This window comes from Pygoscelis adeliae, unplaced genomic scaffold (genome assembly GCF_000699105.1).
Source record: "Pygoscelis adeliae isolate BGI_AS28 unplaced genomic scaffold, ASM69910v1 Scaffold157, whole genome shotgun sequence".
Classification (NCBI taxonomy): Eukaryota; Metazoa; Chordata; class Aves; order Sphenisciformes; family Spheniscidae; genus Pygoscelis; species Pygoscelis adeliae.
In genome coordinates this window covers 83,599-110,236 of record NW_008825107.1, presented here as the reverse complement: position 1 = coordinate 110,236, position 26,638 = coordinate 83,599, and the positions used below count along the sequence as shown (strand labels likewise).

The window sequence follows — 26,638 nt, the reverse complement described above, 5'->3', positions numbered from 1 at the left end:
TTAACTTAGCTTCTCTGATTTTTTTAAAAATGTTTTTAATGATATGCCAAACTTTGTTGAGATTTTTCACTGAAAAAAACTCTTAGGAGATAGCTCAGTTTCAAAATATTCGTCATCAACTCATATGCATTTATTATGCTCCATCTTAAGAGATGCTTGTTAATCTTGAAAGGACTCAGGACATTGCTGATCTCTAATTGAGAAGGGCAGCTTTTAGAGTCAAAAAAGCTGTGCTGAAATTTAGTTTTCCAGAGTATAAAAATTTCAGTCCAAATTCAGTACAATGAGCCTTCAGAAGGCAGTCGAGTTTTCTTTCTTTTGAGGTAAAATAGAAGGAAGGAGTAATGTACAAATATTACCTAGTCCAGAGAATGTAATATGTATGCGTATATATACACACATATATGTTATATAAACACTATAATTATCAGTGATTTATTTTCAGTAGATAAATTAATTTAGAAAGCAATGCATGCAAAAATACTTGGGCAAACTTCCCTATCAGAGTATCTATCATAAGATATCTAAAGAGCCACAACTGGCCATACACCGACAAATCTAGATATTCTCCTGCCTCCTCAAGAACAAGGCACAGAAAACCCCTCATGGCATTCCTTTGGTGCAGCACAACTGAACTCAGGTTGAACAGAACTGGTCAAAGGCACCTGTCCGGCACTGTCTCCAACCAGTTTTTCCACCTGGCTAACTCTCAAGAAAACTAAACTCCCCGTGAAATGCCTCTACGGCCAACCCAAGCAATTATTTCCAATAGGAAAGGACAAGCAGTACTTGCCAACATTTCCAACAGGAACTGCTACAGGCTGGGGTCTTTTAAGAATCTAAACTATTTATATAGTTATCCTAAATGAAGACCATTTCACAGGCTCACAAGATGTTTCAGGTGCACCATTTGGTAAGGAAGTTACAGAGACTTCCCTTAATTTCCTGATCAGTTGTTAATTAATTACTAACAGGCATCCAGAGATATGCTTAGAGCCCTGTCAACACTAACTGGCAGACTATGATCTGCAGCAACCTGGGAAGCCATGGCACATGCACATCAGCATTGCATGATCAGCCCTGGCTGTAATCAGACTCAAACTGTTTCATGTCTGTCTGGGTTTTTGTGCTTCCTTTTTTCCCCCCTCCAGTAAAAAGAGAAAAAGCAGGGACACATAAGCTAGGTACAATATCATGGATACAATAGCCAGCGTACATGTACAGTTTCTTTATCTACTCTAAAAACCCCACTTGAATTCCAATTTGCTTACATTTTTTCATTTCAGGGTAAAGCATTGTTGATGGAAAAGTCAAACTTTATTTGTGAATAAGAACTAGCACTGAGGTTAAAACGTACTTTACATTTAAAAAAACCTGTAAATTGAACCCTCATACCTGGTATGGAAGTGGATGGCTCAACACCACTCTCTTGTGGGCAAAGATCTGAAGGCCTATGGCTGTACCAAGCATGCAGATGTCCAGACAGCTCCCATAAAAACAAACGTTTTTTCAGTCTAACTCCCTCTCCTCCACAATCAGTCATACCCACTGACCTTTTCTGCCAGGGAATACAATGCAAGACAGGCATATTAATAAATGTAACGCTAACTTCTCTGAGCTTTTCCTCTTATTCCTTTGTTTCAAGTGTCCATTTAGCAGCTGTCACAGTGAGACATGGATAAATCAATTTTTTTCACCTCCCTGTACTCATTTGTCTTTTCTTCCGTGTTTAATCTTTATTGTTTGCTGCATATTCTCCCTTTCACTTTCCTCTACATGTAATTTTCTTCCTTCCAACAGCCATACTCCTCCTCACCGCAGGTTAGACTTACTGAAGACCAGCACATAATATTCATCTGTAAGCACTCATTTTGCCCGAAAATACCCTTAAGGAGAACCCCACATGTCCAGTTTTCCCATCCTCCTGCTGGATAATGCACAACTTCACCGTAACAGTGTCGGCTGCAATTAAAGAGACAAAGTCTAAAATGAAACCAGGCATTTCATGTGAGGTACATCAATAATTGCACAGTACAGCAGACAACCAAAATGGGACCCACTGATGCTCCAATCACAGTGATACATCAATGTTTCTCAAGCACACGTTGATGGAAGCTGTCATATTCACTGCTGTCTAACGGCCATGCATGGATCAGGCAATTTGGGGAATATCTGGTCTTAACTAATTAAATTGGGGTTTAGTCCAAAGTCTACTGAAATGAGAAAGTGTCTCTCCACTGACATGGCTGCTGAGATGCGTCCCACATTTTTGTATCCAGCACACAGGCTACAAGCACAGCACTGAAACACAAATGGAAACCAAAGCAAAGATCAAAGCCAGGATATCAGGACCTCTGGCGCAATACTGGTATTAAATGAATTCATGCCCTTCTATTGTTGAGCGAGAATTGACGCAGCCATATACTTCACTAAAAGGTCATCTAGCTGTCAAACACACTAGTGCTCAAGTCCTTCCTCCCAAGTAAAACAGAGGTGGGGACAGGATATAATTGTTCTGTTTCCAATGAAATCATCTAATGAGTCACAACAGTAATTTCCAGGTTGCAGTTTTCCAGCACAGCAACTACTTGGCTTCCTCCTCGCCCCCATACTTGACCACGATGGTACAGCACCTCTTTCTGGTGAGAGAACTATTAATCCATCAATGACAGGGTTTCCAAAAATTACACTACCTGACACAGAGGGACTGGCTACAGACTTCCTTGCTAGTACTGATGGCTCTGGGACAAGCTCAAGCCATCTGATAACACTCAAAAAACAACCAAGGGATCTTTTCTTGGCCAAAGCATCTTGTCATCAAACGCAAAACCAGAAATTTTGATTTAATGAAACATTGCAAATATGTAACAACTTTGATAAACAACGTATAATCCTTCAACATCCTCAAAACCAAAACATTTCCTCCCCCATTGCCCTGTAAGTCCCAAGAAAGCTGTTTAAACACAGAAACAGGCAAAGCTTAGAAATCACGTACACGTTTTCCGATAACTTTCAAGCCCTTACAAATTTCAGCTTCAAGTTCCTGCACGGTTCTTCGCAGTCTGGCACTTTTTTTGTGAATTAACAACTTCAAGGCAATGTTAATAGCCATTATCTGAAAATCTTATAAGAAAGAGCTAAATACTTAGCTAGTGTAAAATTAGCATTGGCGTATTTGTCCTAATTTCTGGGGAGCCACCTGAATATCTTTCTTCTATTAGCTGAGGATCTGTCCATACCTGGAATATTTAAAAATCGCAGAAAAACACTTATCGTTGATCCCCCAATAAAGTTAATCTGATAGTACAAAGAGGGATGCTCATGGCACACAACAAAGTTTTGAATAGATAAAACCAGTCATCTTTTAGTAATGCACAGCAAAAGAAAAGACAAACAGGAAATTCTAAAATATCACCGCTCCTTTCAGATGCTGACTGGCTGACAGACTAGCAGAATTTCAACTCCACTAGGCATGAATTAGTTTCCAGGCAAAGAAGCAGAGATAAAAGGGGAAGGGATTTAAAGAATTTCTCATGGGTCTTTGTCAAAGTTTTATTTTCTGCTTGGTCTACAGAGACAGGGCTCAGCTGTGATTTCAGCCTCTCTTTTTTTTAGTTTTATTAGCAATAAACTTCACAGTTGGCCACATAAAACATGGTAAATTTTCATACATTTCTCACTGTATCTTGTCTAATCACCTTCACAATGTCTATTACCTTTTGGGATGAACAGAGTAGAAGCTAGTAAAACTGTAACCTTAAAAAAAGTTAAAACATTATCTACAATGACTGAATTTTCAGCATTTGCATTACAGTTCTTACCGTTCATACACTTTATTTCATTTTACTTTGACCTCTCTTCCAATCATTTCAGCACAATATGCAAAGCATCCTTGTTAGTAAGACATGATATTGGCAGAATGGGAAATCGGAGGCCTGATCTGCTGACTTCACTGCATATGCCACTGGAAGTGCCTCTGTTCTTACATTGGTGCATCCGCTCCACTATTTCTGTTCTTAGAACCTCCCAGAAAAGTATCCCAGTTCAGGAGGTGCATTTTATGGAATAATGAAATGAGAAGGCAAAAAGAAAGATTAAACTCATTAATACTGAATCATTACTAAACCGAAAGCTACAAAGCATCTGTTGCAGGCAGGCACCACTTGTAGAGGTTTTCACACTTATACCAGCTTGCTCTGTACCGTCACTATCAAACAGACAGCACAGCCATGGCAACAGCTTCAAAATAGCTAACTCCTAAGAGTTATGCAAGACTCTCCAACCGATCCTATTTTTAATTTAGAGCTTTGCTCTTCACTCCTCTACCTTCTTCCTTTTTACAGGCTTACATGCGCCGTGTACAGTATATTGAAACAACACTGAAAAAGCTTAGCGAGGATCGGCATCCTCTGTGCTTTACTTTCCCCCAGGCCCACAATGTGACTGCCCCAGCTGATCCCTTAGTCCAGCTCTTCTGGGGCCAGCCAATGCGGCAGAAACGATTGCACCGGCTCCCTTTGGCTCCCCTCCCCACAAAAGACTAAATATGTCCTTCCCACACAATGGCTGAGCTCCACTGGCCCAGTGCCTGTGAACACTGAATGGTCTTTCTGATCCAATTAATTCAGCAGAATTACACTAGCCCGTTACCCCCCGCCTCATCCCATGGAAGCCTAGGAGATCGTTTCCTTTAGTTTTACCAAGACCCATAGAGTATCATCTTCCTTCATTGAAGCTTACAGCAAAACACACTTGCTGAGAGAGTCCATATCAGACACTAAAATATATCACAGGAAAAGCAGCAAGATTTTGCAAGGCTCAAGGATTTCCAGTTCATCAGTGGCTAACCAAGAAGGAGCACCTCTTCTACTGCTATGGTACTGTTTCTTCTTTATTTTTAATTAAACCTTAGAATGCCTTGTATCTAACCATCTGCAAATTTTTTTCACTTATTGTTAAATAGCTGAAGTTTTCATAGAGTATCGTTGTTTGTTTTAAGGATAAATCATTTCAGACGTTTATGCCTAGAACAGAAAGAAGTGTTCTTTATAAGAGAAAACACCGTATAGTTATTGTATGAGGAAGATGACCTTTATCTTACCACTGGACCATTATTTTCCCTGTGATCCTGCAAAACAATAAAGCACTATGTGATGGCCAACAAGAGTCAAGCCAAATACATGCCTCTTGCAGAAGCATACAATCATCCAGCTGAAAGCCACGGTGCGACCTGATTTCCCAACACTTGTCACAATCTCCTGTAATATCAGTTCAGGAACCTTAATCCAATAGACAAGGCCACAAAAAGCAGATTCACCCTTCTCTTTTTCCATAATGGAGAGGAGAGAGAGAAACCGTGGCTGGTCTTGGAGGAACCTTTCACAAAGGTGTTGGTAGAACTGGTAAAAACCTGTAGCAAATGGGGCATCCATGAAGGAAATGCAGATTCTGGGAGACAACAAAACCCACCAATTGATATCAAATATAGAAAATAATTCTGGCTACTAAAGAGGTCTCATTTTGACCCCTCTCACATCAAAGCAGCTCTTTTTGGCTTGAACTGGACTTAAACTACACAGGGCTCTGAAAAAAAAACCAAACCAAAACCCAAACCTAAAAACCCAGATCTCAACAAGTCGAAAATAAAATCAAATGGTAGCAGGGATGCACAACAGATCAAACAATTACATTAAGTTAATGTAAATGGTTTATTTAAAAACTGTTTTAACATGTCCTGAAATACTACTGGTTTGGGTTTGTTTTTTTTTTTGCATTGAGCCATCAAGGACTTACAGCCGATGGCTTTTGCAGCTGTAAAACTGGTAGCATCAGAGGGATCAATTCTCATTAGCAGCTATTTACTGGTACAGAATGAGTGGAATAGTTTCATGCTTTGGTATTTATTTTCTTACTACAATCTCTTCTTTTACTCAGATCAGATCTCTGCCTTTTATTTTTATATATGTACACACATGAACCAGCTTATACACATGTAATATGTATACACACATGCTCTCACAAGGGCTTTTGAAACAGACCTACACATAAGAATATGGTGTACCAGTTGCAATTTAAGAGTATCGTGTGTACATCTTGGTTATAGAAAGAACAGATAATTCTGTTTCCACGCTCATGAATTTCCCCTTGTACACAAATACACAAAACTCCATCCACTCAGAGTATTAGTTCTGTGATCATCACCTGGCTATGAGGACTACATCTTTACAGCATTTATCAGTGAGGATGTGGGCATCAGCATTTCTTGCTAACAAGCTTGATATAGCACCAAGTGGAGACCTTTTACAATAATTACAAGACATCCAAATTTATTGCATTCCAAAAAAGTTTCAATGGGGTGATTTAAGAAATCACATTACATGGTTTCTTAATGATGCTTTGGGGATATATGAATGAAAGCTTAATTCTGAAACTTCTCTATCATTTCAATAATTATGAAAATCATAGTGTCTTAAAACATTTCACCTGACTCAAGGTTTTACAAAAGCTTATTACCCAAGTCTCATCCTCATGAAATGAGCATTCATGCCCATTCTACACAATGAGAAACTGAGTTCCAAAGTTGACCCCATTGTCTTCCAGATCTCTTTTGTAAATGCCAGACAACATCCATGCTCATTAGCGATGGCAAGGGATTGGACAACTTCATCCTCTAGAGTTAGGTCTAACAACAAAAGCCTATGCAGTTTTCTGCCAATGCTAGAGCTGAAAGTAGGTCAGTCTGCATGATTTCTTTTGTTAAACATGAGGTGTTTGTCACCTTCAGCCACAGCCTTTGCAAGTTAATCACTTCTGGGTGGCATTTCAAAAAGCAAGAGAACCTGCTAGGTCGCAGCTGCGTGAGGTTCACTATTTCAGTGGCTGACAACAATGCTCAATCAGAAACAAAATACAGAGACAGCAGTAAAGACTGCACTTGGCATTTCATCTATTCTTGAAATTCTCTCCAATTTTTGATTAAAGATGCAGACTTCCTGCTATGAGCAATGAGAAACAGTGAACCCTGGTGAAATTCCTGGTGACTGAGCTGCACTGGTGTACAAAATGCACATGGTACAGCATAGCTGAGAAGGACAGGCAAGACTAGCAGGCATGCCAGATGCCGTTACTTCAAGCCCTCTAGACAAAAATAATGTCATTGATCAGTATTTCAAGTGACTGCTGACATACTATTAGAATGGCAACCCTTGTGCAGTCTTCCTGTCAGGGATAAGGTCACAAGTAGTCTCTCTGATCCCCAAGAGTGCATTGCTTGAGTTTCAGCAAAGATGCCAGCAACTGGCATCTTTGAGATGAGAAGCGAAATAACCCCTGAGCAGTAGTCTCCACAACTGAAGGCTGAAGGACACGAGCAGTCATCTCGGCTAAAACTTGAACTGTTAAGTTATAACCTTTGGGTTTCTAAACAGAAGACACAATCGTGAACCTTTAAATGGCACTTTTTTTAATGCACTTATCTTAAGGATAAACTGACATTTAACTTGTGATCCATTTTTCCAGCTCTCCTTACTGGAGGGGAAAGTGTTACTGTTTGCAAGTTCAGCAAACCAAGTAGATGGATCATTCAATCTTTTAAAGCCTACTGATGTATCAGAGGTTTCAGTTACCCATCACACACTTCTGTAAGTCTGATCTCAGGCTAGGACTGATGTTCGCCATGCTCAGCAGGCCCTCAGATGCATACAGAGATGACAATGCAGGGCTGTTGTGTGCAGCCCACACTCAGGGAGGCAACTCCTCTTCATAAAGCAACTCTGCTCAAATCCTGGCAGAGGCTTTCACGAGCTGGACATACTTCGCTGTGCAGCAGCTGCAGGATCCTACCTTGGAGCTAACATGGCCCACTGCATTTGTGTTCAATAAGACTGCATGCACCAAAGCACCCTTAGCTCCTTCTCAGCTCAGCAGCTGCACACTGTCCTCTGAAAAAAGGTTATTCAGGGGTTGTTTACTCAGAACAATTATCACATCCACATCAAGAAAAGCAAGTTGGGTTTTTTTTCCATTTTAAGCTGAGCTACATGTATCCTGCCTGGAACCCACTGCAATGGAATAAACGACTCAGAGCTTTTGCCTCCTCCAAGTTTCAGGCAAAACATATTCTTCTTTCCAAGCCTGAAAAAGGGGTGGAGGGCCTAGTTAACATTGCTTTCTCAATACCCCGAGCTGAAGTATTGTCAAATTCCTCATTTCTTGGTCAAAAAATCATATTCAAGAAATTTCATATTCATCTGCTAGATAAGTTTTCCTACAGATTTTCCTGCAGAGTATAGTGACTGCATTTCTCCAGGGGGATGTCTGCTTCCTTTTAAAATAGCTTCTTGTGTAATAGTTCTTTACTGACAGTTCTATTAATCTTCTATGTTACAAAAGCTTGTTTTTAGGAATTCTGTTCTGCAGGACAAATTTGGAAATTAAAGCAAGAACAAAATGTCTTCACATTTAGATTTCGGTGTAAAAAAAGTTAATGTCACAATGCAGATCCCTGCATCATATGACAATTAGCTAATTCTTAATTTCTTCCATCACCATCATCTTAATTGCCATATATTACATACCACCCACAAGAGCCTTCTCATTTCTGCACCTGCTCGGGCTGGCTATTCTATTACTTCAGCAAAAATGAGTTTTCCTTTCTAACACTGAAAGACTAAATGAGCAAGTACAAAAATCCCATTGCCATGAGCCACAACCTTCGCAGCAAAAAGAGCTGTAGGTTTACAGGAAGAGTTCCTTGTGGGTTTTTCCTCCTCATTAAGAGCTTTACCCTTCAAGCTGCAAATCCCTTGGCTCCTGCTCCAGCAAACCACCTAAAACCCTTCACATGGATTATGTGTAGGAAGCAAAAATGTTCTCCTGGATTCTGGCAAAAGGTCTTGGCATATTGTGCAACCAAGCCCCTGGAGCCTAACCAAACATGGAGTGACACCACAGAAACACTCTTTTCACCCCTGGAGGACAGAAGGGACAACATGTGCTCCACTGTACAAAGATCTTTTTTTTTTCTTTCTCCCTGTTGAAGTGGCTGTTGTAATTGACTTTGCAGCTTTTATAACAGTCATCCCAACTTCCCCCACTGCTCTCCCTTCATGAGTACCGTCAGCATTGAAAAAATCTTTGTGGCTATGGCTATTGAACCTGCCTGGCAGTTTCCAGCCACCAGTCGCAAACAGCTGCCTGTACTGGCTGCACAATGGGACTGGTATCACAGGAAGGAGACACAGAATTACATGGTTAACTTAGAGCAGTCAGGTCCACTACGACACACCATCTAAACCCCAAAACTCCTTGCTCTGAAAACAGTGGGAGGAGATACTTATTGCAAAGCAATTGGTATTGCTGCCATACTCAGAAAGGCAAAAAACAGGAATTAACACCAGCAATACTTGCACATGCATTACAGTTTAAGAGTGTGTTTTGAAATGCTACTTAATGTTTGGGGCAGATTATCCTACTGGAGGAAACATAAATCCTTGCAACTCATTTGGACTATCGTGACTAGAAAAAAAACCCTCAACTAGACTATGTTCCTATACTCCATTCAAGGTGGTCAGACTTCCCTGAGCATTAAAGACTTATGCTCCCTGTGGGTCACTGTGGGCTAGTTACTAAGAAAAATACAAAAGCCCTGTCCTGCCACCTTAACTCAGATTTATTCCAACCACTTTTTCATTATTTGGACAAAGGTGGCAGAAGCAACTTTTAGAGCCAGTGACAGAGCCAAATTCGAAAATTGTAATTATAAATAAAATACAACATGCAGAGCTTTTCATTTATAGCTCTCAAACTAGTTTACCAAAACAAACATGACAAATGAGATTTTTAGAAAAAAAACCTCAGTCAAGTGACATGCCCAGAGCTGTGCTGCTCACCAGGAGCAGAGAGAAACAGAAATCAAGACTACCTGACTAATTCAAATACTTCTTTCCTCAGTCACTTGCCAGGCCTTCAAAAGCACAGTATACAGTTTTTAGGGCTATACATGAAATTGGATTACGCCCCTGCGTTTCTGGCAAGTCGCCTGCATGACCCTCAGTCTAACAAAACTTGCCTTGATCTGAAGTGACTGCCCATACACAGTCCAGTGAGGCATTTTGCAGATGCTCATTAATGGCTTTTGTTGTATTCTGTCTCTCCCTCTGAAAACATCTTAAACAACTAACTCTGGACAGAGAGATAATAGATAATTAGATAAGAGATAATTTGGGGGCTAAATCAGTTAACTGCAAGTAAGATGGTTTGCATACTAGATATGCCCCACTAATGAAGTCTTTTGCTCTTCATTAACTAAAAGATATTGACATTAAATAATGTATAACACAGGGATCTTCCAAAGTGTACACTTCAGATCCAAGCACAGCAGTAGCCAAGATACTTTTGCAAGCTTCTACACCAAAAATCAATGTAATGCTCAAAGTCCTTGCTTCTTGCTTCATCATTCTGGCTCCCATAAACACAAGCTCCCCTGGAATTCTCCTTTTGGGGTTTTGGGTTCTTCCCCTCCCCAACAAAAAACATGGTGAACAACATTTTAAAACCATACATTGAGCCTCATGTGATTGAATACAATTGATCTAACTGGCTGAAATCACTGCCACTTTCTTCATATGCCATGGAGCTCAACCAGCAAAAGACACGGTGTTCTTCAACTAAGGACACGGTGACACGTGTTTCATTAGGAAAGGGGGAAGCAATGAAAAAGGACATATGTTAGGTGGAAAGTGAAAATATTTTAAAGGGCAAGGGGGGGTGTGTGTGTGTGAAGTCCAAGAAGACAATTTCCAAGGAAGAACAGCCAGTAGAATGAGAGCAGAAACAGAAGCAGAGTGAAAATCCTACTGATTCTGTATGAATACAGAAAAAAGAACAGCAGGAAATTAAAAAGAATAAGAAAGAAACACAGTAAAAAAAAAAGAGAAGGGGAAACAGAAACAATATGACTTGGGTTTTTTTTGCTTCTCCCAGTGATACAGCTACAGCCATAGAAACTTCCAGTTCATGTGTACTGCAAAAGTGAGAAAATTTGCTGGTGACATCCGAGGTAAAAATGAGTTGCCTTTCCCTCACATGAGGATATTAGCATCAACTGAAGAAATTCCTAATGCATTGTTTGTTCTTCCAGCCATTCATCTCGCACACTACTGCACAGCAGAGTTGGGTTTGTTGCTTCCAAAGCAGGACTGCACCCGTCTGTCCAAAGCAGCCCAGACAGTATTTCTGGGCTTTGAGACCTGCTGAGCAGAACTTCACCACTTAATTCTTCCTACTACAGCCACAAAGGAGAGCAGCCAGGAGACACCTTGGCTCTAGAGATGCCACAAACAGGCATTGTCTCAGAACTAAATAAAAAGGGACATTTTTCACAAAGTAGTATCTCAGAAGAGTGGATAAAGATTTACAGGGCTGAACCTATGTACATTCATAACTCTGCCTTTCAGTAACACCACTAGAGTTTGTGAACACAGTGTACAGCTTAAGTCCTGTAAAAGAACTAAGACCAAAGGGTCCTCTAGATAAGCTGGTCTAACACCTGAATTTACATACAGCTGGACACTGCGTGGAAATTTTGTGGGTGTTCAGACTAAGCAAGTTACAGCAGCCACTACATTGCTTCCATCAGTCATTTCTAGACCATTATACCCAAATCCTGACTTTATTTCTTTTCATGTTGCTTGCAGAAAAGAAACCTCTAAACTCTACCACTGTACCATTAACTATTGTCCTCTACGAGATCTGAAAAGCATGAAGGCTGTAGCGCTCTTCATTTGTCTTATAGGATCAGCTTTTGCTATTCCAGTAAGTTCTCATCATGCTATTATTACTGGGCACTTAATTTCCCGTTCTGTGAATACTCTATGTTATCCCATTGACCTATACAAGATTTTTATTTACGTGCTGATATTGAATATATTTGTCTATTCTAGACCCATCCCTTAAACTACAAACTCGGAACCCATGGACATAAAACTCCAGAAAAGGTACTCTTCTTGTTCTTTAAGCATTAAGAGGCAACCTATATTATTCATCTCAAATACATAAAATACATTAGCACATATATAGTGGTTGGCAAATTGATTTAGGTTAAAAAAATGTAGGCCCCCCTCACCCTGAGAATTAGTACCAAGCATCTCATGCCTCACATATTACATAGCTAGAAACAGAACAGGACAAAATCTAAAGCTCACAGCAGAATTTTCATTTATTTGAAAAAATTACCTTAGATGAATCCCCACATATTACACCCATATTCGTACAAACAATAAGCTCCACTGACAGTGAAACTTGTGATTATCGCTGCTCCAGTAAACAAGGAGGATGCAATCTTCTATTTACCACACCAAGCAATCATATGGAATCTCAAACATGTAAGAATTTTAGCCACCATGTTTCATTATTCACAATACAGAGCATTAGATACAGCTCATCTTGGAAAAGTACACTGTGGCTGACAAGCCAAATACACAGCCCTGATGGTAATAAGACAGGTGACTTCAGCAGCCCTATGCCATATATGCATGCCAATGACAAAGCTCACAATTTTGCATTCATGGTTGGCCCAAATTAGAATTCCTTTTTATTGCACCATTCTGGTGAGCGTTTGTGGTTCAGACACATTGAATGTAGCTCCAAGCCAATGAATGTTTTGGAACAACTAAATTCAGAGCATGCTCTGTAGTAAGAAATGCAAAATCCCAACTCTTATGCTAACCTTTTTTTTTAATTACAAATTATATTCCACTCTGTGCAGCTTTCCAGGCGCACTTCATGTCAATCCAGATGGTGCTTTGCATTATGAAAACCAAAAAAATCAACTTTTCCTAATGAAGTATCCAGCAGAACAAATTACGGTATAAACACTAGTTTGCAGCCTACAGCTGTCTCCCAGAAACAACTCATACAGAAGGCACTTGCATCAAAACATTGCAATACCCAATGAATCATCAGTTCCAAGTGAATATGCAGCATCTATTAAAGGCCAGTTGTCCCCTAACAGTAGCTAATTAAAGCTATATTGACTGAAATTTGCCATCATATTAGGAGACCCAAGTATCTTCGCAAGAAACCGAGTTCTAAAAGTTTATCTTATCCTAGGGACAAAGGTATAACAAAAAGCAGCAGCTGAAAGCCACATTCAGGCACATCTCTGCATTGAGGTGGTGGCACATAACAAGGCTTCCTGTCAAGACATGAGCCACATCTTTCTCAAACTACTGCTTCAAATACAGGCATCCATAATAGACAATCTTAATGACTGTTTGGCCTTATATTTTCTAACTCTATAGAACTGGAAGCCTGAAGAACAGAAGACTGCTTTTTGCTTAAAGACATATAATATGTTGTGCACAGCAGTGCCCAAACACATATAAAAAAACCTCTGTTCTTGAAACTTAATTTTCAAATGTTTTAGTATCAGCTTGAGATGCTTGGTAACACATAGATCACTTTTTATAAGGTCTTCAAGAAATGCGCATTTAATCTGGAAAAGCTCTTCACTGAATTTCTGTTGGATTTGAGCAAACATACAATCTTTCCCTGAAAAAGTTGAGTTGGAAATGACATAGTGAATATATTGCCTAGTACTTTTCCTGCATCAGCAAGTACACTAGGCAAAAGACAAACTTGTAAAACATTCAGATACCACCTTGACATTACAAAATAGGATATAGCTGATCTGCCAAAAGCCAAATTAATATTTCTAATCCTACCTTTTTTTTTTTTAATTTGTATAAGTATTTGTTAGTGGAGTGTTTGTTTCCACGCAGTCATGACTCTGCCCACGCTAAGGGAAATGCTATTCCAACAACTTGGGCACTGAGAAGGTCTCAACTTCATAAATAAACCACCCAAAAGCTTTAAGGAAAATCAGCATCAGGTGCTATATTGTATTAAGCAATAAGCAACACTGAACATCCATAGGCATTCAGAAATACATCAGATGTTGCTGCTATCGGAGGTGCCTGTACTCACCCAGCAGCTGCTGTGATGCTAACAGCAGCAGAAAGGCAATTACTGCAGCAAGAGCTAACAGTCATTTTAGTACCTGCTTTCTCCTCAAGCATTTGAACCTTTTCCACTGAAGTTACTAGTTTTGCTATTGGCTTGACAGCATGCGAAAAGAAAAAAAAGCCACTCAAACACCTACGACTCCTGCTAGTGAGCTTATGATACAGTAGTTGCCACCAAATAGAACAGTTCCTGATTAATTCAGCTAGGAAGCAATGATGTATCAGATGTATCAGACTCAAAGTAGATGAATCAATTTAATTGATTATGAAATAGTTAAGATGCAGTGCGCTCCTCAGGAATTACTACCACAACAGCTTGTGAAAGGTGCTTTCTCTCCCCCAGCCCTCTTTTCCCAGGCGACCCATTTATCTGTGTAGAAAGATGAGTATCACATCCCACTTCTCTGAGGTAAGCGATAATTACTGCAGCCTACAAGTACATGAAGTTATGACACTAAATTACTAATTAAGCATTTTGAGATTTCACAAGACACCCATATGCATCTATCTCCTGTAAGATCTTAAACAGAGTTGCATAGACTTCTTCAGAAACTCCAGCAATAAAAGAAGGGACAGAAAAAAATTTGCTGAGAAATGGAAATGACATCAGCTGTGAATTTCATGCTCTGGGCTAGCTTAAGAGGAGCATTTACAAAGAAAACAAAATCAGTGTCATGCTTTGCAATACAAGGCAAAAACAACATTGACTTCAAATAAATTCTAAGATTTATTAATCTACTTGTTAATTTATTTTTTTTTAAGACTGAATATATTAATCCTGAAGCCCCAAAGGAAGAGAACGCAGGTTATGTAGAGAAGAGTGATTTGCTGCCCAGTCACAAAAACCTAAAACCAGAGGTATCAGTACCAGACGCTGAGCACCGCGATGAGCTCCAGACCACTAGAAAACAAGGAAGAACTGGTAGCGAGCATCAAGTGAAAAATAGCCTAAAAAGCATCAATTTCCTTGCGCTGCACAAGAAACCAGGTTTGGCTTCTGATAATCAGGACAGTGACTCTGGAAGCAGCAGCAGAGAACAGTCCAGCTCTGAGCACTACCAGTTCAGGAGGCATGAGAAACACAGCAATACAGCCAGTCGACATGTTCTGAGCAATGCAGAAAATCCAGTGGACGCTCTCAGTCTTGATCATGAGCATAACATGTGGAAATATAATAAAAATACAGTTGGCCTATCTGAAAAAAACAGTGAAAGCGATGAAGGTGTGGAAGAAGAGGATGAGGAATGGGGTGAAGAAACTGATTACAGAGATATGAAGCACAATGGCCACCAGACAAATCAAGGTAACCAATACAAAAAACAGCAAAATGAAAACAGTATGCAATCTGATGAAATCCTGAGAGATTCCAGTCAACCAATCCGGTTAACCAAGAGACACGGTGAGAAATTTGACCTAGAGGAAGAAGAGAGGGAAAACAGCCAGAAGAAGCCCGATAAAGAAGAAATCCCCCTCTCTCAGAAAACCCATAACGAAGATCAGGATGACAAATGGCAAAGCCAAGAGAGGAAAGACAATATTCAAGTAAACTATCAGAGTGATCACGACACAGTGGTGAAAAGACAAGATACAGAGGACAGTAATGTTGATGATGATGGTCACGACAGTGTTGATGGCAAGGAAGATCTCAGCAATACCTGGAAAGAAGCAGCCTACGAGGAAGAGGAGAGAATCCAGAGTAATGACCAGGACAGCACCAGTACTGAGCACGAAGGGGAAGGAACCACCAAAGATGACACTGCAGTTCACAGAGAGACTGAGGATTACCAAGATGTCAAGATTAAAGACCTTATTCACTCTGAACAAGATTATTACAATCATGAGCCACCTAATTCTGACAGCAAGCAACAACTGGAAACGAGTAGCTCTGTTCAGAGCATGAATTCAATGGGAAGTGAAGATAAGGTAAATTCTCTTTAAAATAAAGTTGGAATAATGAAAAAGGAGGGGGAGGAACCAGGCCCAAATTTAAATTCCTGATAATTGAAAGGACATTTTGGAGAAAAACAGGTTTAATGATTTATTAATATGCAGAAGTCTCATCTCCCCTTTTATTCACTATTCATCTGGTTCATGCTGCGTCACTTCACATATAACATTTAGATGAATGGTACCAGAAAGGAAGTGAGCAAAACTCATGTAAGAGCTCCAGCCCCAATGGGCTGTGTAATGAAACATACAAATAAATATGGATACACAGATACAAAACCTGGAACCCAGTCTCAAGCCGACTAGGAAAGCCTGTTCACTCCTCTCTCCTGAAGATTTTAAACACTACCATACAAAAGTGAACAGCTTGGAAAGGCAATCCCTGGAATAATTACCATCCTAGTGGCTAGGGCACTTTCACACAAGATGAAGGATGTGGGCTTTGTGCCTTCAGACAAAGGAGGATGTTGCACCCAGATCTGCCGTACCGCAGTCAGCCATTAGATAACCAGTGGACTATCAGGGATGTTCTTCAAAAGAAAGGAGTGTTCCTATGGCTGTTAAATACGGATCTGTAATATTAAAAAAAATGATAGGAGGCATCCACTAGAAAGAGGGCAGGCACCTCTCCACAGCACCAAAGAAGGGTCAGAACTAAAGACACATCTTTCCCTTCTCCTCCTGCTCCATGTGTCTGGCCTGGCAGCTCACGGCGCTGCTGCTCCCAGGTACTATTGAGAGGCAGTTCAGGCTCACTGACCTGGAGGGCCTCAGTGCAAACTAAGACTTAAAGCACCAATTCTGCCAACCTCAAGGCACTAGACTGCTGTATGTCAAGTACTGCAGAATCTCCAGGTGCTCAGGCCTTACTGAGCCCCTGTTTCTCTCTCTCCACCTCCTACTTTTTTTTTTTCTGAATAACAGAGCACCTTAATACTACCAGAGGCTTTATGCACTTCTCACGCATTTTGCATAGCAACTTCTTTCTGCTGCAAGCAGAGCACACTGTGCCTCAGTCAGCTCTATATTTATACCTGACAAAATTTTGTCCAAGTATTTTTTTCTTGCCAAGATTTACTACAGCTTCTGCTTATGTCTCTGTGACTGTACAGGTTAAGACTATAGGCAGTTCCTATGGTGAGATGGAAAGTGCAAGCAACAGGAGTGAGAAGGCTCTCCTGGGTAAGCCACAAGCAAAGCTATCATGTAACTCTCTGCAGCTGGGGAATCTGCTGGCCTGCAGTTCTTTTCTGCCTTTGGCAGTACACATTTCACATGACTGAACTGCACTTGTGCATAATCCTGCATCACAGTTATGTTCCCAGAGAATCCCTTCCCTTGGATTTACTCATTTGTTTGTGAAAAACATTTGTAGACAGTGCACAATTTTTTTTGTCAGTTATACAGGAATGGGAATTACCTTGCATTGAAACCATTCAGTTTCAGAACAGTAGCTTGTATTCAGCTAGGAGTGGGACAAGTGCCAGTGCTGGATTCAGCAAGGACAGATGGGGTATGTTTCACCAAAGGAAGCTGGAAGTGAATGTCAGTCCTTATAGAAGAAATAGCTTTTTCTGAGAAATTTATTTCCCCATCCAACTCAAACTTGACTGTTAGAAGTCTCTCAAAAATCCTCATTTAAAGTTTGGCTTGCTTTATTCAATACAAGATCCAGCTGCATTTTAACAAACTTACAAAAAGCACTTGACTTCTTGGTGAATATTGGGCTGTATTTTGCTTTGACTGTCAGTAGTACCGGACAGAAACACCTGGCTTCGTCCTGTCCCCTCTAACAGTCCCTCCTTGCTATGATTGCTAGACCCATGTAGGAACTTCCACTGCAAAAGAGGTAAAGTCTGCCATGTGGACAAACAAGGGAAACCCAGCTGTATCTGCCAAGATCCTGCTGCTTGCCCTTCCACCAAAGACTATGAGCATGTAAGTATTTCATTCAGTGCACAGCATGGGGAAAAGCCAACTAAAATGTTTACAAGATAACACATTCCCTTGCTATTATTTAGAGTAATTCTAGCCTAAAAAGCATGCAAGTGGGTTTGGGTGATTCCAGTAATTGTAAAAGTATAAAGTACCTAAACTCAGTGACTATAGCTTGAGAATAGTATGAACACATGTAGCTATGTAGTACCTAAAGTGATTTGCTTCATTTAGTCTCTCAGGGATCATAACTTTTCCCTGTCACTAGAAGTTCTATTGATCCATTTGATGTTTTGGAGCATAGACTGAATACCAGTACATATCTAGTGTGATAATCCTGTACCATCTCAGAAACTATACTACTGTCACACAAAAATAAATTCAAGTGTCTCGAAACTGGGTGTGTAAGTATAGACAACTAATCCTTATGTAGGCATATAACAACTACAATTTTCAGTACTTCCGATCACATGTATTCCCTGTGGGTATTCACAACTGCTACACCATATGTTAACAATACTTTTATTATTGTAATGCCTATATGAGTGACCAGAATTTTTCTCAACACAGTGGTGGGGGTGGTTTTGTTTTTCACTCCTCCTCTAGGTTTGTGGTACAGATAATAAGACTTATGATGGCACATGTCAACTCTTTGGCACCAAATGTCAACTTGAAGGGACAAAAATGGGACGCCAGCTGCACCTAGACTATATGGGCTCCTGCAAATGTAAGGCTCGTTTTTCTATGAAGAATTCACCTAGGTATAAAGAGCCAGTAGCCTTAACAACCAGCTAGCCCTAAGTTATCTGCTTTCATGCTGTGCTCTCCCCCTTCTGCATCAATTATCTGCTAATTAAGACCTTCAAACACTAAACATGTCTAAAAAGTCACTTTTTCTATAATTAAGGGTATTAAGCATCTGAATGCTAAAGACATCCCTCCTGTGCTTACACCAATTTGTTGTCAACCCTGTCTTCCCCTGCACTCTTACATGCTCCCATTGCTACAGCATCTGAAGATTTTTTTTAACACCTTGACCAGAAAACCAGTATTTACAGCCAGTTAATAAATGAAAATGTCAAGTCCAAAAAAACCCATAAAAATCTACTTCGATGCCAAATGCAGAAGTCAGGATCTAAAAGCCAGAACTGATTTCCAAGCCCTTCAATTGCTGCATACCCTAGGAGGAAAGCGCACTCTTAGCCAGAATATTCCTTTGCTGCTGAGAACTCTGTTTTCACGCAACTGACTGGTAACAGTTTCACTGCACAACTGTGCTCAGAAGCTGCACAGATAAAGGTTGTGTCTTGCACAACTGGTTAAACATGTGCACCAAAGAATGGTAGATTTATAGTTGAACCCATTAGTTGCACTCCTAGTTTTATGTATTAACAGTTCCATCAATTTTAAGCTTAACTGGAAGTTTGCTAGTGAGAATCAAATCTAACTTGGCTCAGAAATGCTTGAATGGGGACTTAACAGATCACTTGTTAACAAAAGCTTTCCTGTTTGGCACAGACATTCCCCACTGTACTGATTATGAAGTGGATCAGTTCCCCCTCCGGATGCGAGACTGGCTCAAAAACATCCTTATGCAATATTACGAACGTGATCTGGATACTTCTGGATTTCTAACTGAAAAGCAAAGGAGTAAGGTCAGCAATTCTTTTCAAATAAGACCATGCAGTTACATTGTTAGAGCCGGACTAACCATGTGAAAAAAAGTGATTCACATCTTACAAGTTCTCCCATTTCCTATGACCATTCCATTTTTGGTTAAGGCAATTTAGACTAAATTAGATTCACAAGTTGCAAAATACACTTACATGTCCCCTCACACTCATTTAAGCTGAGACACATTTCTGCTATGAGTGTTCCTTTTGTCCGAGCAAATGTAAGCCAAGTGTATTACTTTGAAGTCAGTGTCTACAGGCAAGAGGCAGAAAAGTCAGAATTAGTGCACACCTAGATAAACATCGTTTGCTTGAGAAGACACAAAAGAGCTTTGAAGGAACTGCTTTGTGACAAGTCTCTTGGAAAGATCAACTAATACGTAGATAAGGATGACCCAGTTCATGCAGTCAATGCCGTTTTCCAAAGGACTTGAGAAAACTAAGCAGCCATAGCATAAGATGGAAAGTCTGGCTATGGATAACTAATTAAAAGACAGAATAAGAGGGAACAGCCAGCCAAGAACTCACCTGTGGAACCCCACAAGTTGAAAGGACTTGTGCCATTCAGCTTTCGTTAAGTGACCTGGAAGAGGAAGGTGAGGGACAAAGTCTGGTGACAATGCACAGGTATTCAAAGGAAGGAAGGAAGGACTTGGAATCGTCATGAAGAAAACCACTCAAACCTCATGAGACTGAGCAACCAGGCAGTCACACAGCAGGATTCAAGACAGAATTACAATAGAGAGTTTAGGGGACCCTCATGGGGGCAGGGGATCCCTGCCTTGGACAGACCAAAAGTAGCTCCTCTTCTGTTCTTGAGACACACCTTGTACTTGGCCATCAATACAGAAGTATCTGAAAATGGACTCAACAGTTAAGGGTATCATTTGCACTTTTTAATCCGGCCACATACTGTCCATCTACACCATGATATTCAAGGGCTACAAAATTACACAAGTCTGATGCTTAGTTTTAAGAGAAAAGAGCTGCTTTCTACCATCCAGTAGACCTGCAGCATCACACTACATTGGCTTAAAATGGAGTCAGCATTTATTACCATTGGGCCTTTTTTTTTTTTTAGAGAAGGATTTACGTCAAGTGAATTGGTGACAGTAGTTTGTTTTTGAAGATATAGATGCCATAACTGCCTAAAAAGCCATAACTGTTAGAAAATAGTTTTAAGTTAAACCAGACCTGGGCTGCTCTAACTCTGGAGTAGGAGATGCATGCAGTAGGTCACAGCAGGTTTATAGAAAATATACTTGAGCGACATCAAAGACTACTTATGCAGTTACCAAGAGGGACATTGACCTACCCGGAACATCTCATACTAAATGGTACGAATTAGCTAATTTCTGAGATGGCTTATTTCACACCAAAAGCTGAGTTGCTTGCCTCAGGACAGAAGCTCATTAAATGTGATTGGTTTCATCTCCTACCAACCTGAGGCTACTGTCCTGCTTAGCCAAGTCTGATGATTAGGCCACAGGAATTTCACTTCCTTTCTAGTTACTACCAAAGTTGACATGGACAGCAACAAAAATCATCTGGACTACTTGATGCAAGCTTTTCATGCTGTGTATAGTCACAAACACTAAACCCCATTTCCCCACTAGTATTTTATTGTTTCATTTCTCCAAACCACCTCCTTGCTGGATAGTTCTCTTCAGGACAGATCTTTATCCCTAAACAAAAAATATCAATTTCTGTTGTATTCAGGTCAAAAAAATCTACCAGAATGACAAGCGCCTCGTGGCTGGCAACCATGCAGTTGAGCTGCTCCTGCATGACTTTGAGAAAAATTATCACATGTATGTGTATCCTGTACACTGGCAATTTCATCAGCTTGATCAGCACCCTGTTGACAGGTAAAAAGAAAAATCTTTGCAGATTCAGTTCCAATTTGCTGTTTAAACTCAGGCTGTTTTACTTTTCTAAACCACTTGAAGGATTCTCTACATACAGGACCAGTCCCTCAGCTGATAGAAGCCAGTATCCCCCTCTAAGGAGGCATTCATCTCTAACACAGAACTTCTCTCACTGTTTTGCTGGAGCCATGTCTTAGGTCAGAACCTGCTATCCTCTTGCCTTTCATAATCATCATCTATTACACCTTAAGCTCTAAAGTGTCTTAATAGCTACTAATGCCCTGATCCTGGAAGAAAACAAGGCTCATGAGATCCTGTTATTACTGAAGCTGAGAGCAACAGGCTAAGTACAAAGGGCAGAGGCCTGTCGGCAATAATTCACTAGTGAGGTACCCATAGTTTTCAACTAATTCTACAGAAGTCTCTCGGTTTAAGGAGCAGATATAGTAAGACAGCACCAGTGTCACAGTTCAGAGGAAGCCCCCAGCTTCTGAGAACGTGACTCAGATTTCAAGCTTTTGGTCATGACGCTTGGTGGCGAGATCCATGTTTCAAGGCTGCAGGCCCTCAGTACCTCATGCTGATCACACCTGCTGTCTTAGAACATAGCTAAGCACCTTTGCAAGCTTGATCTCCTGAAGATTAACGGCAAAACTCCACAACTGATGAGCTGTGAACAAGTCACAGTAATACTTGTTCTAGAAAAAAAAGTTAGCGAACAAATAGCAGTTAAAACATTTTAGTTTATCAGGTATTATACATCATTGTAATGACCTGGGACAGATTCACTACAGAAGCACCACAACAGCCCTTGGCCCCCTCCTCTTTATCTAGTGAGGATATATCAAGCTGTAGCCCTATATGTAGTACAACAGAATCCACCGTAGCATGTCAAAGCTACTGGTGCCATCTTCTAGCAGCTTAGATCATTTTTGATGATCCTGATGATTTGTTAATGAAATACATCTCTACATACCTCCTCTTTCTTTCAGATTATTAACACACTCAGAGCTCGCGCCTTTGAGAGCCTCCCTTGTTCCCATGGAACACTGCATAACCCGTTTCTTCCAAGAGTGCGATGGAGACCAAGACAAACTCATTGCTTTGAAGGAATGGTGCCACTGCTTTGGGATTAAGGAAGGTAAACCTAAAAGAACAGGCAGATGTACAGGACAGAATGTTCCTATCAAGACTAGGCATATTCTCAGACCACAACATACAGGAAAGAAATTGGAGCCAGAAGCTCATGGCTACTGTGCACGGAGGCAAATGGAACAGTAACAAGATGACTGCACAAGATGCAAGGTTCTGAATTGTTTTATAAAAACTAGGAAAAAGTTATCTTTTCCATGAGGAAAAATTTGGAAGGTAGTTTGTACTAAATATCAAATCATTCCTGTGTAGTGTCTGAACCTATATGTTCTGCATGTCTGCCTCTCAAGAAACACTATTTTACTCTTCAGGGCCAAAGGAAAGGTAAAGCACGCTTGTACTTTTAAATCAGTGGTCAAAGCATATTGACTGAAAATGCATTTAAAGATCTCAAGCCAAGTAGGGAAAACAACCAAGATCTCTCACTGATAAAGTAACTATGCTCACCTCTAGATTACTATATACAACACAAATGCTGTCATCACGCTGTAGTTGCAGGCCAAACCATCTATTTTACCTAATCTGTCAGATACAACACATGCTCAGATGGTGCCCACCAGACTGCATGAATCAGGAGACTTAGGCAGAGGCAGGGACAGTTTCCGAATCCTAAATGGACTAGCCATATGTTTGGTTCAGCTCAATCCACATCAAGACTTCTCTAGGAAAGTGAAAAGCTAGGTACTACTGTGCTGGTGATGTCTCCAGAATTAGGCAGCAGCTGAACAGAAGCTGTCGTGATAGCAATTTGAGATTTTCACGACTACATTCAACCTAAGGCATTCCTTTGCAATCTACCTTCTGATCTAGCCCTGAGTCACAGCTGAACAATACTGCCAGTCATTAAGCAAGGGTAGCAGTAGCACAGGTTAATCCCAGAACCCTTATGTGACAGAAGGCATTTGGTTAAACACACGGACTGAAGAATGTGTTCAAAATCCTACTAGCAACTCCCTAATTTTAAGTGGATGCTGCTTCTGGTCAGAGGTCAGACATGCAGAGCCTTCACTCTTCCCAGAATTTTTCCAGCTCTTCTGATGACAATTTACCAGTCACAAACCACGTGTGGAAGTAAGCTGCAACGAGTTTTCATAATACACATGTACTGCTGCCAATGATTGTTCATCCAAAGAGGGGTTTAGTGTCAGTCATTTGTGAAGAGGGGAGTGGAAGGGATTCTTGACTCACAAATAGATCAAGGAGACCTAACACTAGAAACAAGAAAGCACCTATCAAGAAAGGTCTAAATGAATGGCTCCTGAATATGATAGCAGCAACCATACTTGGTTTTTGTTAGGGATAGCGTTCCCCTACATGAGGCCTCTGAAACTTTAGTGTACCACTTTCTTGATAGTGATACAGCATAAAAATGTCTCTTTGGCATCAAATGTTAATAACTTTTTCTACTTTGTTGCAGAAGACATAAATGAAAATCTCCTGGTCTGAGCCTGGCTGAACAGAATCCCAGTGCTGCACTAAAACTGGTGAAATATGTGAATCCCATTTATTTCTGTAATTAACAGCTTCATAGTTTTCAAGACAAAGGTGGCATAAGGTTCACTGCATTCTTATCAAATAACACAAGTGCAGAAAAGTTCTACATTCATTAACAGCAGAAAAATTTAACTACTCCAAGTGGTTCATAGCTAAACAACCAGTGTTTTCCCCCGCATGTATCCATGATCTCTTTGAACCAATAAATAGTACTAACCTGATGACTGAGCTGTTCACAAAACTCTTCAGCAAAATTAAGATGTGGATTTTACCATAGACTGAAGAAAATTACCTTGAAATAGGACTTTTTTCCTTTATTTACTGTATTGTCAGTTTAACATTCTGCATAGAAGCCTCAAATAAAACAAAAGTCTACCAAGAGATATGGGTTTTGTCAGAATTTCGTCAAAGAAAAGGTATTAAGGCAATGGTTCAATGAAAATTTCCTTTTAGATTTAAGGGAAGAGAAGAAACTAGACTGTAGATCATATACACCAGCCCTTAAACCACAATTCCTAAAATACATGAAAAAATCAGCGCTTTTCAGATACTTCTTCCCCCACCTCTTGAAATGCAACAGTAATAGTACCAATGCCACACAGCAGAATTTCTTCTGACAAACTGTGTATGAGCTATTGTATAAGCACGGTGAGTGTGGATGCATGTCAAAAGACTGATTAGCAACAGGTCCACCATCACAAGGAGCAGAGGATATCACAGCTCCAACACCTCCTTATTCTCCTTAGCAGGCACATTCTTCCTTCCTCCCACAGAAGCACCAATTACTGCTACCATTTTTCCTGAGAAAGAAATGCTAACTATTTCTTTCATCTCCCAACTTTTGCTTGCCTGAAGACAGGCACAATGTAGGCATAAAAAACAGGACAGAATGAGATTATTCCTGAATCCCATTAACTTTGTGATTTTAAGCCAAGCACTTCACTGAAAACACTCCAGGCATGCTCTGCTGTAAGAAAGAAGCCCCAAATGCTATTCCTACAAAGGAAGATCAGAAAACACCTTTCACCTGAACCATGTCACCTTTCCAATGAAAAGAAAATGGGATTCAGAAATGCTGTTTTGGTAGCTTATACAGAGGAAGTCCACTTGCCCCTTACTAATTTTCTCTTGAAACAGCAAGGGCTGCTAATCCTAGTCCAACTCCAGCCTGATGCCCTGAGAGACAATGAATCAAGCTACAATTATTTTCAACACAGGAACTTCTTACACAAATAAGATTATTTCCCACCAAAACCAGTTTCACTGACAGTTTCTCCCATAAGCCTGACTTGTCACCCACTTCACATTCTACAACATCACACAGCAGTATATATAAATCAACCTGGATTGCATATACAAAAGCATATTTTCTGTGCTAATTCCATTTGAAGAAGACCCTTTCTCTGGGACTTCAAATGTCTCAGGGAAAAAGTAATTGTGACAGCATTTTTTTTCTGCCTGACTGCAGCCTATTGCTTATTTGCTCTTTCTACAGCCAAGAGTCAACCACCTTAAAACAAATACAGTTCACACAAAGACAACTCACGAGGGATTGACCTATTCTCTGAAGGCTAATACTAAGTACTGAGGCTAATACTCACCATTGCTCTGCTCAAACCAAGTACTAGAAAAAGATACAGTGAAATTGGATTTATCAGGGGAAATGGGGAAGATTTTCCTCTAAACAGACCAAGTTCTGCAGGGCAAACAATGACCATCACCAAGATGATTACAGCCATGGATGTATGAAGCACCTAATGTATTAAGGAGCAGATCAGCATCCCACCTGTTTTGAAATTCTGAGTGATGCTGCCACTTATTCTTTTCCACTGCAAGACACAGAAAAGGAGCATTTGCTAATGTACGCATAGATAGATGCTACAGTGACAGTATGAAAAAAATTTTCACCTGAGCTCTTGTAGTCCGCGAGGGGGCAAGCACCACCAATATTTAATCTACAAATTATAAGAACATTAAGAGTAAGGATGATAAATGAAAGCTAGTTTCCCCATCTGTACTTTAACTATATTGTTAATATTCTAGCTTAACTTATAAATATTTTAATCTTTATTATTTCTTCATTTTGTGAAGTAGGTAACAAAGTTAGTGATTTTATTGACCTTCTGTAGACTTGATTGTTTCCATTCAGTTTTAAAGAACCTAAATTAAACATCTGTTTAGTCATAAGTATTTTCCCTCTCTACAAGGGAGAAAATGGTGAAATCACATTCCTACCAAGACTCAGGCACCCTTTGAGGCACACAGACATACACACATATTCACATACATACACACATATAGAGAGTACACTCACAAATGCACTCATTGTTCACACTTAAACCATGGCACAACCTTATCCACTGCGTGCAGCTGGTTATAACATGAACAGGACTAAAATTATCTGACTTACTGACTTTCCCTCTATTTCAGCTAAAACAGCAGGTCAATGTTAAGTGAGAAGAAAAGCAGATGGGGATAGATGTTTTTAGATAGGTCCATTAAGGGATATCAAAGTCCAGGATGCAGCCGTAACTTCCAACCCTAA

The 26,638-nt window shown here is 40.2% G+C and overlaps 1 protein-coding gene across 1 annotated transcript; it reads left to right on the top strand.

The window, feature by feature from the left end:
- The first annotated feature begins 11,760 nt into the window (after positions 1 to 11,760).
- On the top strand, positions 11,761 to 24,045 carry SPARCL1 (SPARC-like 1 (hevin)). The gene is made up of 10 exons (XM_009327480.1): positions 11,761 to 11,814; positions 11,943 to 11,996; positions 14,787 to 15,947; positions 17,084 to 17,153; positions 17,791 to 17,909; positions 18,513 to 18,633; positions 19,425 to 19,561; positions 21,299 to 21,447; positions 22,440 to 22,588; positions 24,017 to 24,045. Exons 1-10 carry the CDS (start codon positions 11,761 to 11,763, stop codon positions 24,043 to 24,045), a joined length of 2,043 nt encoding a protein of 680 aa, XP_009325755.1.
- Positions 24,046 to 26,638: the final 2,593 nt, after the last annotated feature.

Bases quoted from the DNA above. Each gene is read 5' to 3' on its own strand.
- SPARCL1 (XM_009327480.1), top strand. From the start codon at position 11,761: ATGAAGGCTGTAGCGCTCTTCATTTGTCTTATAGGATCAGCTTTTGCT. The intron at 11,997-14,786 runs GTACTCTTCTTG...TTTTTTTTTAAG, and splicing joins GACATAAAACTCCAGAAAAG to ACTGAATATATTAATCCTGA. The intron at 17,154-17,790 runs GTAAGCCACAAG...TATGATTGCTAG, and splicing joins GAGTGAGAAGGCTCTCCTGG to ACCCATGTAGGAACTTCCAC.